Here is a 19316-nt window from a genome sequence, read left to right on the forward strand (position 1 = left end):
TGATATTATTTTGGCCTTGTAGTTACAATTAAACGTACATAAAGGCAAAACACGTGGGTCAGATCAAATGGTAAACTACAAAGGTCAAAATTAGAAGAAACAATAATAGTCAAAATTAGAATTGTAAATCCTATATATCCTCCTTAGCGATTTATTGATTTTGAAGCCAACTTCTCTTTTGTTATCGTGTCAAGGAAGGTTAGTTTCGTATTACAATAATTTGTTTCGTAAATTGAATATAATATATAAATTAATTTAATTTATATTTAAGCTTCCAGCTCTCGTATTGACTGAATTTCATATGAATATCATTGATCTTCAAAATGTTGAGATTGTGACTAAACCGATCTAAACCAAATTTAATTGGGAAGATTTGCTGATATTTTTTCGCTTTTATTTGATCAATTTTCATCATTAAAAGAAAAAGAATTTTACACAAGTGGTAATCATTTTTTGACATCTAATAATCCCATTCTGAGACGCCGCCCGCCAGGGCAACCCGCTCGGAGGGCCTAGCTGCGGAGGCATGCCTACGGCACGCCCTGCAGCTTGTATAAATTAATAGCACCTCTAATAAAGTCCCTCCATCTTTATATTATTTAAATTATAAAATTATGTACAGTTGACTTGATGTTCTCAAAGTTTTTAACCCAATAATTTTATAAATATTGCCTGTAAGTGGTAAAAATAAATTTATTAAGTGGAAACCACTTCGTTTCAAAGCCTTTCTCTATATTTTTATGTGAAGCTTACACTATATATATTCTGCTTTAGAAATTATTCGGACCCCTAATAAAGAAAAATTTATCTATATTTTCTTATGTGTGCTCCAAATAAAAAAATCAAAAAAAAAACAAAAAAAAACAAACCCAAGTTTAGACTGAAGGAACTCATAGCCAATCGTTCAGAAAATTCATGAAACTTTCAGATACAAACGAAAAGGTAGTTTTTGATTGGATTCCAAGTTATTTCGACATTCGCGGTAATAAATAGTCTGATGAAGCTGCTAAGAGAGCCTCGTTAAATGGATTTGGTAATTCAGAACTATTTTATAAGGGAAACCCGCAATAAAATAAATACTCAGTAGAACAAATTTTGGTTATTAAGTCCACCCACGGGCTTATACGGAATTAGAAAAAATGTGTTTGAAGAACTACTCGTCCTTCACAATAGATGAGATCAAAAAATTCTAACAAATCTAAGGATTGGGGCACACTAAATTCACCAATTCCTACCTCCTTCGTTCTCCTCAATTTTACTATGAAGTATGTAATGTACAATGGGCTATAAACCATCATCTCCTAAATTCTCCCAAAATCTACAGCTAGTCGTCAACAATTAAAGTTAAGTCAAAATATAAAGAAGATGCTTAGTCGAGAGGATCACATCAACACGATGTAAAATTTTTATACGATAATAAAATGAGGAACTTAATTTAACAAATTTTAATATGTATAACTGTCAATTTGAAATATTGCTTAAATAGTGGTAATATTCTAATGTTCAAAGATAGTTTAATTGTAAATTTTAAATATTAGTTATTTGTAAACAATTTTCTGTAACAAAATATTAATGACACTAATTGTTGATGCGACTATAAATAAAATAATGAAAATAATTATTACTAAATATTATAAAAATGTGATTTTTTTTAGAAATTTTAGTTTTAAAATTACAAAAAAAGAAATAGTGTTGTGCAAAGCAGTTTTATAATTTCGTAAAATTTTAATGTCATTAAAAATATTTGTATTTAATTTTATCATCTCAATGGACGTTTTAAAGAACTGAAAAAAATATTACTCTATAAATAGATTAAATACGTCTATCCAAACAAAAATTGATGATTTTGAAAAATACCCTAAAAATATTCCATATCAAATACGACGTTTTCTGATATTGAAAATTGAATTTTTTTTCAGATAGTGGTAATGTCGGTTAAACTGAATTTAAAACATATTAAATATTATTTTGACACGTGATAGATAAATTAAGTTAATCTAAAAAAATCGAAATTCATTTAAATTTATACAAATAAAATCTTTTTTAGATTTCTTTTGTTGCAAAATAATTTTGTATTTAGTACTAAAATTATTTATAAATAATAGTAACTAATAATATTAATGTTTGTATTTAAGCAATAATATTTTTATAATATAATATAAATAATTACAAAAGAAAATGAATGTTAAGAAAAATGAAAAACCCTTAGTATTATTACTAACATTAAGGTTCATCATGTTTCTTCATAAGACAGTTCAAGTAAATTTTAAAAATTACATGAAACACATATGAAAAGAAAGAATTAGAAGTAAAGTAAAATGGTTTGTGTTATTTAATTTAAATTGCAAAGTTTTACAATTTTATGAAAAATAACATGTTAGTATTTTATTTTATTTATCCAATAATAAAGTAAAATTTAAAAAAATATTTCAAAAGTAATAAAATAAATTTTTTTTTGTACTTCCTTGTACAAAGTAAAGGAAGTATTGTGATTCCGAAAATTTTGGCTTTTCAGATTTCAACGGAAACATCCATATTGACCATTCCTCAATCCATTTTGACTAGTCTCGGCGTAACGAATATATCTCGCATAATTAAAGAACGATTAGTCGTAGAATGTGAAATTTTGGATTTAGAAGTGGTGTAACATTTAGTTTGGTACCTTCTCTTTTGACTGCAATCAACTGGACCAAAAGTGTCCAAAAAAGCCCAAAATTCAAAAAAAAAATTGGATTTTGGAACTTTTTTTAACTGCTGTAATAAGCCTTCATTGAGAGCTTTTCAACAATATATCATAAATGGTACTTATTTTCATTGGTTCCAGAGTTATAGTCAAATGAAATTTTAATTAATGAAATATTTGGATCTTGCAAGGGGATGGCACATTGGTTTGAATCCGAGTTCATACCCTTTTCTTTTTTTTTTTAATTTAAATATATTGGTTTATTAATAATTATTAACCTCTGATTGTAAAAAGAATTCTATAATAAATAATAATTTAATAATAAAAAAAAATGAAAAAAATCAGAAGTTATTAGTGAAATAAAATTTTATGTACTTCTAATTTAAAAATAAATGTGTATTGTAATTTAATAGGCGTACAAGGAAGTCATGTGGTTCCGCATCAGATTTTTTAAAATTATAATATTTTACGTTCGGTATTTAAAAATATAAAATGTAGTGTAAATATTGATTTCTGTTTTTACTGTCCAATATTTGATCTAATAAATTAGTAGTGTTTAAGAAAAATCATTTTAGATAATTAATAATGACTACATATTCAGGAGTTTTCAAAATAAGAAAGAGGTACTTTGATCGACTCCTATTTATTTTACCGACTAAATGCACCAATTTTAATCATTTCATTTTAATTTTGAAAGGAAATTATTCTGGTGATCCTGTTATAAGTTTCTTACATTATAATGCCTACGAAAATTGTTGGTTTTGTAACACAAAATGAGATAATTTCGTATTTTTTGACTTAATAAAAATATTTATGGTTAAACTATTATTATTATTGGATTATTAGAATATAATTTTATATGATCTAAAGCCATCCGAATACTTAAAATATTTTAACACGAAATTTCATTATGAAAAGTAATTAGGTAATTTGAGGTAAAAAAAAAAAAATAATAAATAAGATTTTTCTTATTTCAGACAGAAGAGTGTTTACTATTTTCTAATTTCTTTTTAGGTAAGTTTTTCGCGTTGTTTTTTGGTAGGCTTACCAGTATTTTAAATAAAAATTAAAACAAAAAGGATGGACTTTTTGAAATCAGTACCAAATAATGGACGACTTGTTCGTTATTTGTATTTTTTTTTTTCATTTAGTATCGACTAGAAAATCACAAAATAAAAAATTTTTGCTGCTTACAGATTTTTTAAATTTTTATTTATTTATTTTCCAAAAAAAATAATTTTATAATTCGTTCAACATTTAATTAAAAAGTATTATTTTAATAAATTCTGTTGCAGTATTATTAATATTATCCGTCCTAAATATCTCGATAAATAAATAAACAGGCATTTCTAAAATTCTTTCATTAAGATACATTGCAGAAGTGGTATTTGTAAAATCAATCAATCTATGTTGTTCATTCATAGATCTACTTTTTACAACGCCGGCAGTTTTTTTGTAGACTAATTACCTGATGATAGATTTCTTCTGCTATTAATTTACAACGTTAAATACATTTTTAATGGAAATATTTAAAAGCTAAGTTGTTAAATCACAAAATCAGTTTTCTAGTTTTAAACGAAAATTTGTTGAATTAGTTTGTATTAGTAAAAAAAAGTCACTTTGAAGGAAAAAGTTAATTATTATTTTTCATTTTTGTAATAAAGCACATAATTAGAGAATCTTGTTAAGTTGTAGTAACATGTTGACTTATAACGACCTTTAAGTTTTGTTAAAAGTTTGGTATAATCTAACATTCTAACTTATTAAGATATTAAAAGTTTTAAAGTAACTTATAATTAGTTTCAACAAAGTAAAAAGAACTAAAAATAAAAAAAGTAATCTTATTGTAACTTAAAGTTTTCTTCAATTTTTTTTAGAGTAAATTATTTCGGTTGTGCTTATTAATTAATAATTAAACAACATTCTGATAAGGTTAATTTATTTATCAGACCGAATAATAGTTTATGAATCTTCTAATGAAATCTAATAATGCTGTTCTTAAAACTTTTATTCTGTTTAAATTTATAAACATAAAACTATTAAAGTAAAATACTGAAAAGAGTACTTACAAAATTAAAATCTATAAGTAGATGCGCATTTTGTTTGTTAAATATCATCGTCATAATAATAATATGGAATTCATTAAAAATTAACATAAACAAGTTTTAAACAAACAAACAAACAAACCGTATATTGTAAATAAATAAAAAACCATCTCTTACGAAACATTACATAAAACATCTACCATTTAGTAAAATAACACAAAAATCAGATAACTATCGAAATAATTCAACGTAGCTATGTAAAGTTGAAACAAAATAGTTTGTTTACAAAATTGTATGTCGTTAAAACTCTCCATTTAGACTGACATCAATCCAGGAAAAATATTTTCCCTGATTTACTTTTTTGGAATTTTTTTCCTTTTAATAAATAAATCACCAGAGGATTCCTGAGACTTCTAAGACTTGTGCGCGGGAAATGTTGCACTGAAATGTAACAAGTGAAAAATGACTAGCCTAACCGGGAATTCAACCTAAAGCGTTTAGAAACACAATCGAATCTGTTAAATAATTTTTTTCATGTTTTTCTTGTGTATTTAATTATTTTTATCCTTAATTACTCTTTTTTAATATTTAGCATACTGATAATGTTAGTTTGACAATTGAAATGTACATTTACTTATATAAGTTATCTGTTTTTTATTTCGTTACAAGTGATTTTGATTTTATGTATTCTAATTCATATAAAATAAAAAAAATCTGATCTGGACACCACATGACGTCCTTGTTCACCTATTGTATTATATATACACACATTTTTGTAGCACTTCATTTAAATTTAATTCATTTGAAAGCGAGATACCGTCCTCCAATTCTTTAATAAAAGTAAACAAAGTTACAATTGCTAAAATATTAGTTTTTATTAACATCAAATATTTATACAATATCAATTCAACAACTTCACCTGAAATATTAGGTTAGAGTAAAAGTGTCCCTGTATTATTCTTTAAATAAATATAAGTCCTATATATATCTAATACTATATTTTTCAAATTATTATGATGTAACAAAAACGAAACTGGAGAAGGTTACTAAATTTTATAGCAATACTTATTATCAAGTAGATTATCAAGTAGTAGTAAATGCATAAATAAAAAAATAATACGATTTTATATTATAATTTTCAATTAATATTAAATAATCAGGTGTTTCACCAAATCTGATGTGGACATCACATGACTTCCTTGTACGCCTATTAAATTATATATATACCTTTTTATAAAATGAAAAGTACATAAAATTGTATTTCACTAATAAGTTCATATTTTTTTTTATTGTTATAAAATTATTGTTTATTATAAATTTTTTTACAATGTGATATTAATAAGTATTAACAATAAATCAATATATTTAAATTTAAAAAAAAAGCTAAAAAAAATGAAGTCGGATTCGAACCAATGTGTGCCTTCCCCTTATAAGATCCAAATATTTCATTAATTAAAATTTCATTTGGCTATAACTCTGGACCAATGAAAAAAGTATCACGTATGATATGTCGTTGAAAAGCTCTCAATGAGGGCTTATTATTACAGTTAAGAATAAGTCCAAAATCCAAATGGTTTGGATTTTGGGCTCTTTTGGTCTAGTTGATTGCAAAGAAAAGGGGAAGTGAACAACTAGATGTTACAACAGTTCTAAATCCAAAATTTCAACAACCTATGGCTAATCGTTTTTTGAGTTATGCGAGATACATACATACAGACATCAAGCTGAAACTAGTCAAAATGGATTCAGGGATGGTGAAAATGGATATTTCCGTTGAAATCTGAAAACCGAAATTTTTCGTCATCACAATACTTCTTTTACTTCGTACAAGGAAGTAAAAATGGATAAATATAAATATTTTTGTATATATATAAAAACAATGAATATTATAGAATACAATGTGATTTAAAATAACGAAAAGAAAAAGTGTTTACAAATAGTAAAATCTATAACTAGGTGCTCTTTTTAAGAGTAATAACAATAACAATAATAATAATAAAAACATATGTTATAAAAGAAATAGCAAACATAAATATCAGCACAAATATAATGAATGGTAGAAAAAAATATAATTATGTTGGCGTAAAAAGTACGTTAATAAATTGAAAAATAAATCTGAGTTACAAACAAATAAGTTACTTTTCTCCGCTTGGATTGTGAGTGACAAGAATGTAAGCTCGTTATTTTAGATTTTACTGTAAAATTTCACAGAATTATTTTTTCATTGCTTTATAAATGTTAGTGATTCTGTTTATACATATTTTTTATTTGTTTAGATTTTTTTTGTCAAATTTCTATTATAACAACTGATGACTGTTTAAAAATTAAAAATGCATCTTATTTTGGCTTGAAAATCTTACTTTTTATAAAAGAATATTTTTAATTAAAAAAAAAAAATAATATCGCCTAATTATTACTTTTTCAATAAGAAATGGCTCTACATATAAATACTATACATGTAGGCTTATTTTATGAAAACAAAAAAATATAATGTTTCAAAACTGTACCTGATAAAAAGTTACGCATTTTATTTATTTATTTCAAAATTTAAATTCATTTGTATTTTCAAGAGAAAATAGAGAAACCTTGTCATAATTTACAATAATAATTTGTGTACTGACAAAACTGTTCTATACCCTTTGCATAGGCTACAAAATTTTCCTAAGATTCAAATATTCAATTAAAAATAAAAGTATTATGTGAACTTACAAGTGAGTAATGCTCAAACAAATTATTTCATACACAAAGCCTTTTTTTCAGTTTTTCTATCTAGTTAGATAAATATAGGCTACTAATTTTTTATGTTTTAGTTAAAAAAATTGTAAGTTTCTAAATAAAAATGTTTTTTAAATTTATAAAAGAGGAAGCTCCAAGGAAACATAAACTAAACGTTTATGAATTTTAGGTTCCAAAATAATTATAAGCCTAGTTTTAAGGAAAATCTTCATACTGATGATTTTTAATATATATTTATTTATAATTTCCACATGATTATACATTTTGGAAAGTTTTGTTTTACAGGTTATGTAGACTTGTATGGAATTCTGTGGTCCAGATAAAAAGACTCTTTTACGAATTTTAAAAGTTCGTAAAAGAGTCCTTAATATCCTTTGTTTAAGTCCTCAATATCCTTTAGTATTATTTTAATATAATATCGGTAGTTAGTTACAATAATTTAAGTTTAACTTATAATTTAACAGGTAATTTCATTATCTAATACTCTTTACAGTTAGATAGTTAAGTCAATGACATTTTTACAAATAAGGAAAAACCATTCTTATTCCGTGACATTTAATTATGCTTTCAAAATAAAAATCTTATCACTCTTAAAATATTTTCTAAAATAATTATAATTAATTTATTACAAAAAGTTTACATTTCACACTATACCTGTTAAAAAATAAAATAAAGTATGGATTTATAAACTTTTTTGTCTAAAAAAATTTGCATGCAGGTTGCCATTATTGTTTTAGATGCTACAGTGATATAAAATGTATTAAATAAACTGTGAAATTAATAAATTTCATTGTTACTGTCTGTGGTCATCTATAATTAAGTAAATTAAAAATAAAATAATTTAAAATAAGCACTAGAAAAGTTAATTTTAATATCATGAATGATTCGCTTTAAAAACCACCCTCTAAAAATAACTTTTTAAATTCGTTAAACTTAAAGTTTTTGAAGTGGGTGCTAAATAAAGAGTAATTACCAACTAACCATCAATTTGAATTAGAAAAAAAAATTCTAAATAACTATTACCGCGTGTAATTTAAGGCTATAGAGAAATATATCTTATTTTACATAAACTTTTCCGGTTAATTTTGCTGATGTTTCGAGTTAAAAATACTTTAAACATAATGACTTCAGGTTTCTTCTAGTTACACTATAACAATTTAGTAGTTTAATGATTATCTCAAACAAATAAAAAAATTATTTGTGTTTTAAAAATATTCTACTGATCCTATCTAGAAGAAACTTATTACGGGATAATTAGGCTTATTTCCTTTACAAATTAAAGTAAGGAAACACCGGATTCGGCTCATTTCATCGAAATTAAAAGTTGAACAAAGTAGGTTGATAGGTTGAATAACACAACTAAAAATGTGTTATCTTTGTTTAATTGCTTAATAATAAGAACTTTGAGATATTAATAATAATGTAGATTACAATCTATTATTAAATATTTATTTTATAATTTAATTCCTTTATTAATTTACTTTTTACGATTTTAATTCTATTCTGTAGCTTTACATTTATTAAAGCAATATGAAATAGATTTTAAAATACTCATCACACAAGTTATATTGAATTAAAAATGTAGAAAAATAAAGTAGATTAATGTGGCATGAAAGAATACATCTTAGCTATTTAGTAACCAAAATTTAAAATATAAATCATTTATCTACCTATATGCTACAACAAAACGCCATGTAATGAGTTGAACTAAATTTTTCAAACCACTTGTTTATATGTATTAAATACATATTTTTTTATTTTTAAATAAATTCGTAAAATTTATTACGGAGTTTGTTAAATTACAACTAACAAAAAATAAAAAGTATAGTTAAATAAAATAGTAATAGTTTTAAGTTAGATAGATGGTATCTATAGGTTTAAGTAAAAACTTTTGTATGACATGTTTAACGTAACTTATAACTTATGCAAAGAATGCATTCTGTTGTATTTTTTTCAAAGAACTATAGTCGAACAAATAATTTTTAGTTTATCATTTCATCTGTAAAAATAACAATAATAAATAATAATAAAAAAACTATTACTGAAATATATAGTCTACATTTTAAATATATAATGAATAAATGCGTGTAACTTTAAAGTTGGCATGGTTTCAGACGATATTAGTTAAGTACAAATTGTATATTTTAGAAAAAAAAAACGAAAGAGGGAAAAAAAGAAGTAAATTATGTTGAAAGAATGACTCGTGCTAAATATGTACTGTTGTAAGTTACTGCTGGATAGATGTTTGTTATTTTTTTGTGTGTTGTTAGAAGTGGGATAAAGGGAGAAACAGTGTTAAAAAGAGACGGAACGAGGGAGAAACAAAGAGTGAGATAGAATTTATGTAGGAACGAGGTTTGAACATCCCACGTCGGTTTACAGAACAAGTATTGTACAGAGTGGAGTACTGTACGATATTTTTGCAGTCGTTATACGTTTAGTAAGAAGGGGTTTTCAGGACGAGTGTAGTGGTCGGGGGTTATACGAATAAAATGGGCGTGTCCGATAGGCGGAGTCAAAAGATAGGCGGAGTTTGGTCGGCGGTAGGGAGATCCGGTCACCGAGGTTCGCGGGTCGTCCGCCAGAGCTAAGCTTCAGTCGGGCCAGGGAGGCGAAGCAGTGTGTTACGTGTGTAAGTGTCGCTCTTCAAAACTGTTAATTCCACCACCGTTTAACCCTCCCTGAGATGCCAATCATCCCTTATTGTAATCTCAGGGATGATTCTCTGACGTATATCCCCGATGCTTACTAGCCAGGATCATTGTTTATCGTTAATATGTCTGCCTACACACAATTTAGTTACTCGTACCCATCTCCAGCGCCTCAGGTGAGTACAAAGTGTTTGATATTTCTAGTTCGTTTTACTATAAGGCACGTGACTTCTCGATCGATTTTTTAACGATAAAAATGACCTACAGTGATACAAATGACGCTTAATTTTTTAATATACATATAGTAAACAAAAGGAGAATAATTTAAGTAATACGTAAAATTGAATATATTTACACGTATATTGCATAGCCGACATACGGAATGATAGTAAAATAAAATTATTTCTATAAAAGGAAGTATATAAATATAATAAATAAAAATTAATAGTAAAATAAAACTAAGCTTATATAATAATATAAATTATTTAACTAGGCCATATAAAATTAATATTAATTCTACTAACATATGTCGTTGGATGTTCGTAGTAATGTTTTTATCTATAAATGAAATGATATAAATTCTATAAATTTCAATAATAAAGTATGGCCTAAATAAAGTTAACTTATATTTAAATAATCTCAATTCGTCTATAACCCTAAAAAATATTTATTCATGAAAAAATATGTTTAGCAAAGTATTAATGATAATAATAAAAATTAATTCACGGTTGTAAAATATTATAGATTATTTTTATCGTACAACAACAGGGAGGTTATTATGATTGATTATATAAAATAAAATAAATCTGTTTATTTAAAATAATAAAATTTACCGAATAATTTTTTTCTTATTATTTTAATTGTTATATTTATTAATCTATTAACAATTAAATATTATTTATCAGCTTGTAACATTGAACTTTAACAAGCGAATATTATATATCATAAAATACGTACAATATGTATTCATCTAATTTTCTAAATTATTGAATCCAAATCCATCTATATTACAGAATGTTAATTAACCTTAATTAATTAAAATTGATTTAAAATTACTAATAAAACAAATTATATAAATTAGTACTTTTTTTTATAAACAGTAGTAATTTTAAATGAAACCGTTTAAAATTACATTTTTTTTTCAAAGTTATATTTTACGGTAAAGCGTGAAAAAACAAAGATTACAACAAATTGTATTCATTTGATATAATAAAAAGTATTAATAATAACAGAGAATTAAATAAAAATAAGTCTTAAAAAACAGTAACAATATTAAAGAAATGTGTATTAACTAATAACCTAAAAATATAATCTAAATGAATTTGAAAAAGTAATTAATTATATATTTTTTAATAGGAATAAAACACACACACACACACATATATATGTTAATTAGCTTTAAACAAAAACTATTTGTTTTGTTAATAAAATGTAAAAAACGTGTTATAATCTAATGTAAAATTAACACGGAATAATAAACTATTTTAAAATTGTTTAAATTTATATGAAGTAATAAAATTAGCCTAACAATATTATATTATATAAACACAATAAGCTATAAATATTAAAGTTATTCATTAATAATTAACACGTGTATTTATATGTAAAATTTATATGAGATATTTAATAAGCCTATTATTTATTACTATAATAATAATAATAATTAAATTATTCCGATTTGCATTTTTAATTAGGCTAAGATAAGATTTTATAGTTTTTAAATTTAAATATATTTAAAAATGTTGTAAATAAAAATTATAAATTCTATTAAGAAATAAATTAAATTTAAATTGATTTTTTTCTTAATTTCCTTATCAATATAATAAAAAAAGAAATTTAATTAAATTATATTTGTATAATAATCCAAATAATCAAATAAAATTACATTAAAACAATAATTTTTAAAACCATATTTATTTACCATGCCTCAAGTAATCTGTCACAATGCGATTTGAACTCATTAGATATAACAATCAATATATATATATAACAATCATTAGATATCTTAATCCAATTTAATTTTACAAATACAAAACGTTAATCTTTCTTATCATTATAGAGTGTTTTATACTGATGTATGTTTAAATATATATATGTAATTTATTAAATAAAAAAAACCTGTCAAAATTCATCGATGTTCATTTACATATTAATTTTAAAGGATAATATGTTTTAAACATAAATAAAACCTAGTTATACATTTATATGTATTTAACAAGCTATAAATAAACAGAAGTTTATTTGTAATTTAATTAATTCTAACTAGATTCAATATTTAATATAAATAATACGATAGTTTATTTGAAGGAAGGCTGGTAGACGTAACATTTTACATAATATTTATATAAAGAAAATAAATAGTTAAAAACAGGAAATCAAGTTAAAAAAAATTTGCTTATTTAATAAAAATAATTTATAAAATTACAATACTATTATTATTATTTTATAAATTTCGAAATATAAAAATTTTAAAAATTGACTTTTTAATTAATAACTAATCCAGTAAATCAAAACATTAAATATATTGCTTTCATAAAATAAAGGCCTAATTAAAATAAATCAATAAAATTCATCGAGTGTTATTTATTTTAAAAAAAATATATATATATTTGTAAAAAAAGAAATTAGTAGAAAGCATGATAATTAAATTCAAAACCTAAATGGTTCGATAAATCATAAAATTAAATAAAAAGATAAGTAGGTCAAATTATTTGGATATTTAAAAATAATAATTGCAGATTAATTTAAAAGAGACCGTGTAATATTATTTTTATTAAATTACAATAAACAGAAAGTGTATAGAAAAAAATATAAAATTACAATTTATTGGGTTACGGACAACTTGTTTTCTTTAATATATATATTCTATTTAGTGTATTTTATTAATAAATCATTGAAATTAAACGAATGCGTGTGTGTGTGTGTGTGTTACTGAATGAATGTGCGTGTTTTGATAAGATAGAACTGGACATCACGGCGCGACATAAATATTAATTAATCAAATAATAAAAATTATTATTATCGCTCAATAATTTTTACATTTCAAATTTATTTATTATATCTACTAATAAATTTTGTAATGTTTTAAAAATATCATTTTTAAAAAATAAAAAGGAAACGTTTTTAAAAACAATTAAAAAGCCTAAAGTATTAAATTTTATATGCATATATTTTTTTTACGAATAATTAACGTAAATGAAACAATAAATTATTTATACGCGCGTAAAAACAAAGAAAAAAAACAATCCTGAATAAAAAGTTTTTATGTATAAATATTTAATTTAACATTTATTGGTGAAAAGATGCGCGCGCAGATATGCGTTAGTGGGCTGAACCGTATTATATGATCATGCGCATTAAATTCCAGTAGAGTATTTTTAATATAACCTCTGTTTCCAAAAATAACCTACCTATATACAATATTTTTTTAAAACGTATTTTCTTTGCTTTTTTAAAAAATAAACCTTTTCATTAATTTGAAATACTGCTCAATATAAATGAAGTTTGACAGAAATAAAAGATTAGATACTCTAAAAAATACGTCGAGTATAGAAAAAAAAATTAATTAATTTTTACATATATAAAATAAATAGGCTAATAAAAGTAATTATAAAAATTCTTTGCTACTCAGGCTAATAACCCCAGAAGCGGGGTTTGTGATACTGAATCGTTATCTAGAATATCAAATTATCAAAATCCGTTTTGTTTTTTAAATATTAATTTAAATTTAATAAACCAAAAAAAGTTATTTCAAAATCGAGCAATCTGTTTTTTGAGAGGTGAAAATCTTCTGTCTAAAATCAATACATGTTAAAACTACAATTATTTAATATATTATCGGCTATCTATAATTTGTTATAAATTATAAAGATTTTAGTTTTAACGTTTATATTACAATAATACAAACGAATTTGGTTTAATAATAATAATATTTAGCTTTGATTTAAAAATTTATATTAAGTTTATGGTAATCAACAAAACGTTTTGTTTTTAAGAATTATTATTATTATTTTTTAATTTACTATTCAAATAATCGGAAATTTCACTTAACCTATCACAAATTACTAAATAGTAAATACAAAGTAAATAAAATTTTAATAAGTTGTAAAAAAAAAAAGAAATATAAAATAAGAAATATAGTTCAATAAGCTATGAAAGTTCATCTTTTGTAATAGTTTTTTTTTTAATCTCAGACATTTTATTTATTTCAGGAAATAAATATATGACTCCCATTTAGACATCGATAATCTGATCTACTTTACCAATTTATGTAAAATAAACGTTGAAATAAAGACCTAATATATATATATGTCTAATGATAAATATTATTAATAATGCCAATTAAAGTTTTCAACTTACTTTTTTATTATTTTGATTGTTAATTTATGAAAAGTTTTAAGTAAAATAAACTTTCAAATAAAAACATTTAAATGCGACAATTTTTTAAGTTTTAATTTCTTTACTTGTTATATTTATAAAATACCAATAAAACCACTTTAAAATACCAATATTTAAAATTATATTTCATAAATTTATAAAATATACTTTAAATTTTAACTAAAAAAATCCTATTAACAAAGTCTTAACATTAAAATCATCTTGTAATTTTACAATACTTAAATAACATTGATTTATATACCTATTGTATCTCTAAATTAAAAAAAAATTATTTAAATAAAATTTGTTTTATAATATAAAAAAAGCTACTAATTAAAAGTTAAATCAAGAAGTATACTTAACTAATAAAGAATTTTTAAATTAAAAAAAAATTATTTTTCCTTTGTAACATTGCAATTTTTTTATTCTATAATAATGGATGGATAAAAGTAAAGTTTAACTTTAAACTTTTAAAGATAAAAATAAACTTCCTATTAATAGGCCTACTATGAAACAATGAAATTTTTCAAGCTTTCCTTTACACTTTTTACGTAGAAAATATATGAACCAATATTTTTTAAACGTATTTTTTGCCGTGGCACAAAAAATTATAACAATGTTTGTTGTATTAATAATTACGGCGTAGAGAAATTTTTTTAAAAGAATTTTCAACAAAAAAAAAATCTTTAAAAATTACATTCTTTATTGTAACATTTATTTTCTCTTTTACGAAAAACTTTTATAGTTTATCTACGCGAGAATTATACTATATTTCTCGCGTAGATAATATAATACCTGTACTTTAAATAAATAATTTTTAATTTGATCGGCAAAGTAACAATTTCTCTTAAGAAAACAAACTTGAATAAAAAAATATAAATAAAAGCAACACATAATAACCGGCAATTCAGTTTCGATGAAACATGAAAAAATATTTAAAAAAAAGAAAATTAAGTTCCAATTTCCTCCGCCAGATTTCTTCCCTATGTAATTGTTAGTTCAATGAACTTTATATTTTAAAACAAATTCATTATAAAAATTAATAATAATGAAAAATAGTATTTTGACACTCGTGTTTTTACAATAAAAATAGAAATAAAATAGTTTATATTTTTAAAAGAACAATATTATTTTATAAACGATTCTATAAACTAAAATATTTAAAAATTTTAGGTATAAAATAGGTATATATTTTTAAATTTTATTTTATTGACATGCGATAATATGACACAATATTACTATGTTCATTGAACTTTAGCCTATATACCGTAACTAATTAATCTTTTTAGAAGTAAATAAGATTTCCCAATTTTTGTTAATTAAAATAAAAGGTAGTGAATATTTAAAAAAAATTTAATTGTAACTGAATAGTAATTACCATATTAAACGTGCAAGTTAAGTACAAAATTGTAACTTACAATCTGATTTTTAGTGTATACTTATAAAACGATTGCTTTGGGGCAAGTAATATAATTATAACGTTAAACGTTACAATATAAAACGGCCGTATTATTATTTTATAAATTATGATTTATTAATAAATAAATGAAATAAAAAAATAAAAGTTACACTTTATATTTTGTTTAAATATAAATATATTTACAAATTTATATATTTAGATAATATGTATTTGTAATCAAATCTAAATGTAATTTGGTTTTCGTCTAAAATTGATAATACTACTTAATCGTGACATAACCTGGTTTTGAATATAAATAAAATTTATTTAACATTATGAAGAATTAAAAAAAAAAATTATTTCATACATTTTTATAAAAATAGGAAATTTTTTGTTATGAAAGAACGGGTATCAACAGTTATAATCATTAACTCTGTATAAATTGGTAGCGTATGAAAAGATAAATGCCTTACCGCGACCTCCGCACGAAGTACCGAGACGCTACTTACGCAACACGGAGATCGGATATAAAATTATAATAGAATATTAAATTTAAAGAAATTGTAAAAAATTTAGGTACTTACGTATTAGCGTCACCACAAACAGTCTCTTTATTAATTTGAATAAATGGTGGTTATTTATATTTATGTATTTGATAAATATAAGTTAACCAAACTTAACCTACGCTCGCTTCGCTCGCTAACCTTGACTAATTAACAGGAGTATTTTCATTATTTAAATAATAAATAACTGCAATAATTACTGAATTTATTAAATAAATACTCAAAAAATTACGGTGTTAATTAGTCGAGGTTAGCGAGCGTAGGTTTGGTTAAATTATATTTATAAAATAAATAAATATAAATAACCATTTATTAAAATGAATAAAGTGACCGTTCATTTTCCACCGAAATCCGATTACTACTTTGTTTTTAAATAAAGCTGTAGCTGCGGTGGCGTTAATACGTAAGTACCAAATTTTAAAATAGAATAATTTAATAAACAATTTTGTGAGGAATTTTTAAAAATTGTATTAAAATATACTAATTTATAAAGAACATATTTTATAATTAAAATTAAGTTGTACATAAAACTAATAATTATAAAAATACAATTTATCTCCGTTCTACACAAAATAATTTTTAATTTATTTGAATAAATTATAAAAAATTTGTTTCAAAAATATATAAAATTAAGTTAAATCAATTTTAGTTTATCGATTAAATTATACAGACGAATTATTTTACCTCCTTGTGCATTAAAAGTGATTTAACCTTCCGCTCTGGTTTAGTAGTAAACTTGTCGTCATAAATCAATTGATTTCGAAGAGGAGAGTTCTCAGGTTCAAATCCTAATAAAACTAAGCGATTTTATTCGAATTTGAATACTAGATCGTGGATACTGGTGTTCATTGCTGGTTGGATTTTAATTAACCGCACATCTCAGGAATTGTCGGTCTGAGTTTCTTGAAAACTACACATTTATAGGTACAGTTACAATGATAAGTCGCGAATGACTTTAATTATCGATTCAACTATATAAATAAAAGTATTAAAAAAAAGTGATTTTTAACAATATTTTTTATCAATTAATACAATTTAATTTATAGATTGCCTAATAAAATTTGAACAATTAAAAATAAAAAAAGCTACTGTAACAGTTTGCTGCAACAATTTTTAATAAAATAACCGTTTAATATTCTAAAAGGATATTTTAATTTGAAAATTAGTAGTAAATTTTATATACCACTAATTTATTCATACGTGAACTTACTTTTAAGCATTTAAAAATTAATAAAAACTTTATTTTTTCGTTGAATTAAATTTTGTAAAGCTTAAAAAATTGTTATTAGAAATATTTTTCAGTTCGGAAAGAATGAAAAATATAATTTACTTTATTTTATAATTCAAATGCGTAACAGAATATTAGAGTAATTAAAAAAAAGATTAAAACTGAATAATTACGATATCTTTCTAAAATATGATATGTACAGTGCTTTAATATTAAAACTAGTGTATTTTAATTTCAGTGTTCATTACTTTAGAATTTACAAGCCAATTATAAAAATATATTAATAGAAAAAGCTAAATTTACTCTTAATTATTTAATATAAACATCTTTTTTATCTAATTGTAAATGACGATACTACTTGAACAAGAAAATTATTATTTTTTTAAATTTTATATTAAGAATACAGATATCGAATTACTTTCGATAAAGAATGTCATATTTTTTTGATTTACGCAGGATAAATCTGATTAATATTTAAATAATTGATTGCTTAACTTAATTTAAAATTGATATTTAAATTTTAATTGAGTTGTTTGTTCATAACGCGATCGGTAGCGAAATTACTTAAAATTGTACTGATTTTAAGAAATCAAACTAAATTTAAGTCTGCTTAATTTTGATAAATTTGAAAAAAAAATTGAAATAAAGTCAATTTGAAATTAACTAATACAATCTTTCAATCAATATAAAGCCACTAAAAAAGAGATCATTCCAAGCAATACTAAAGTATAGTTTTGATTTTTTTTAATTAAAACAAACCATTATAGTTTTTAAATACAAGTCGATATTTAGTAAAACGTTGCTTTTATATAATTTAGTATTAAAATTTTCGATTAAACGGGAAAATACAAAGATTCTAAAAGTCTGTTTAATAATGTTATTAAAACTAAATAATGCGTTTCTCGGGCTTTCATCCGGAGGTCTCGGGATCGAATCCCGGTCAGGCATGGCATTTTCAAACACTGGCTACATGGCTACAAATCATTCATCTCATCCTCTGAAGCTATTTAACGGTAATTATTATTTAACGGTAGTTCCGGAGGTTAAACAAAACAAAATAATGCCTATCGCTTGGATTAGAAATATTTTATTTATCGAAATAAAATCCATATCATACTATCAACGTAGTAAATAAAAAAAAGGATTAAGTATGGTTGTTAATTTAATAATATTATTTTGTACAGTTAAATTAATTATAAACCATTATTTTTTCCTTTTTTACTTCTTTGTACGACGTAAAGGAAGTATTATGATCGTGAAAAATTTCGGTTTTAAGATTTCAACGGAAATATCTATTTTGACCATCCCTGAATTCATTTTGACTAGTTTCGGTGTGACGTATGTACGTATCTCACATAACTAAAAAACGATTAGCCGTAGGATGTAGAAATTTTGCGTTTAGGACTGGTGTAACATCTAGTTGTGCACCTCTCCTTTTGATTGTAATCGACTGGACCAAAAGTGTCCAAAAAAGCACAAAATACAAAAACATTTGGATTTTGGACTTATTCTTAACTGCAGTAATAAGCCCTAATTGAGAGCTTTCAACAGTATATAATAAGTTGTACTTATATTCATCGGTTCCAGAGTTATAGCCAAATAAATGTTTAATTACTGAAATATTTGGATGTTAC

The 19316-nt window shown here is 23.3% G+C and overlaps 1 protein-coding gene across 2 annotated transcripts in view; it reads left to right on the forward strand.

Annotated features, from left to right (window-relative positions):
* The window catches only part of LOC142329258 (homeobox protein araucan-like), a 496188-nt gene that overhangs the window by 182877 nt on the left and 293995 nt on the right, over positions 1-19316 (forward strand). The window contains exon 1 of one of the 2 annotated variants that reach the window (XM_075373679.1): positions 10075-10291. The exons of the other annotated variant lie outside the window; for it this stretch is intronic. Within the exon in view, the coding sequence (XP_075229794.1) occupies positions 10241-10291 (51 nt within the window). The 5' untranslated portion in view covers positions 10075-10240. Of the gene's footprint in view, positions 1-10074; positions 10292-19316 lie in introns of those variants that run through there. 2 annotated transcript variants of the gene reach the window in all.

Source organism: Lycorma delicatula, chromosome 8 (genome assembly GCF_047948215.1).
Source record: "Lycorma delicatula isolate Av1 chromosome 8, ASM4794821v1, whole genome shotgun sequence".
Lineage (NCBI taxonomy): Eukaryota > Metazoa > Arthropoda > Insecta > Hemiptera > Fulgoridae > Lycorma > Lycorma delicatula.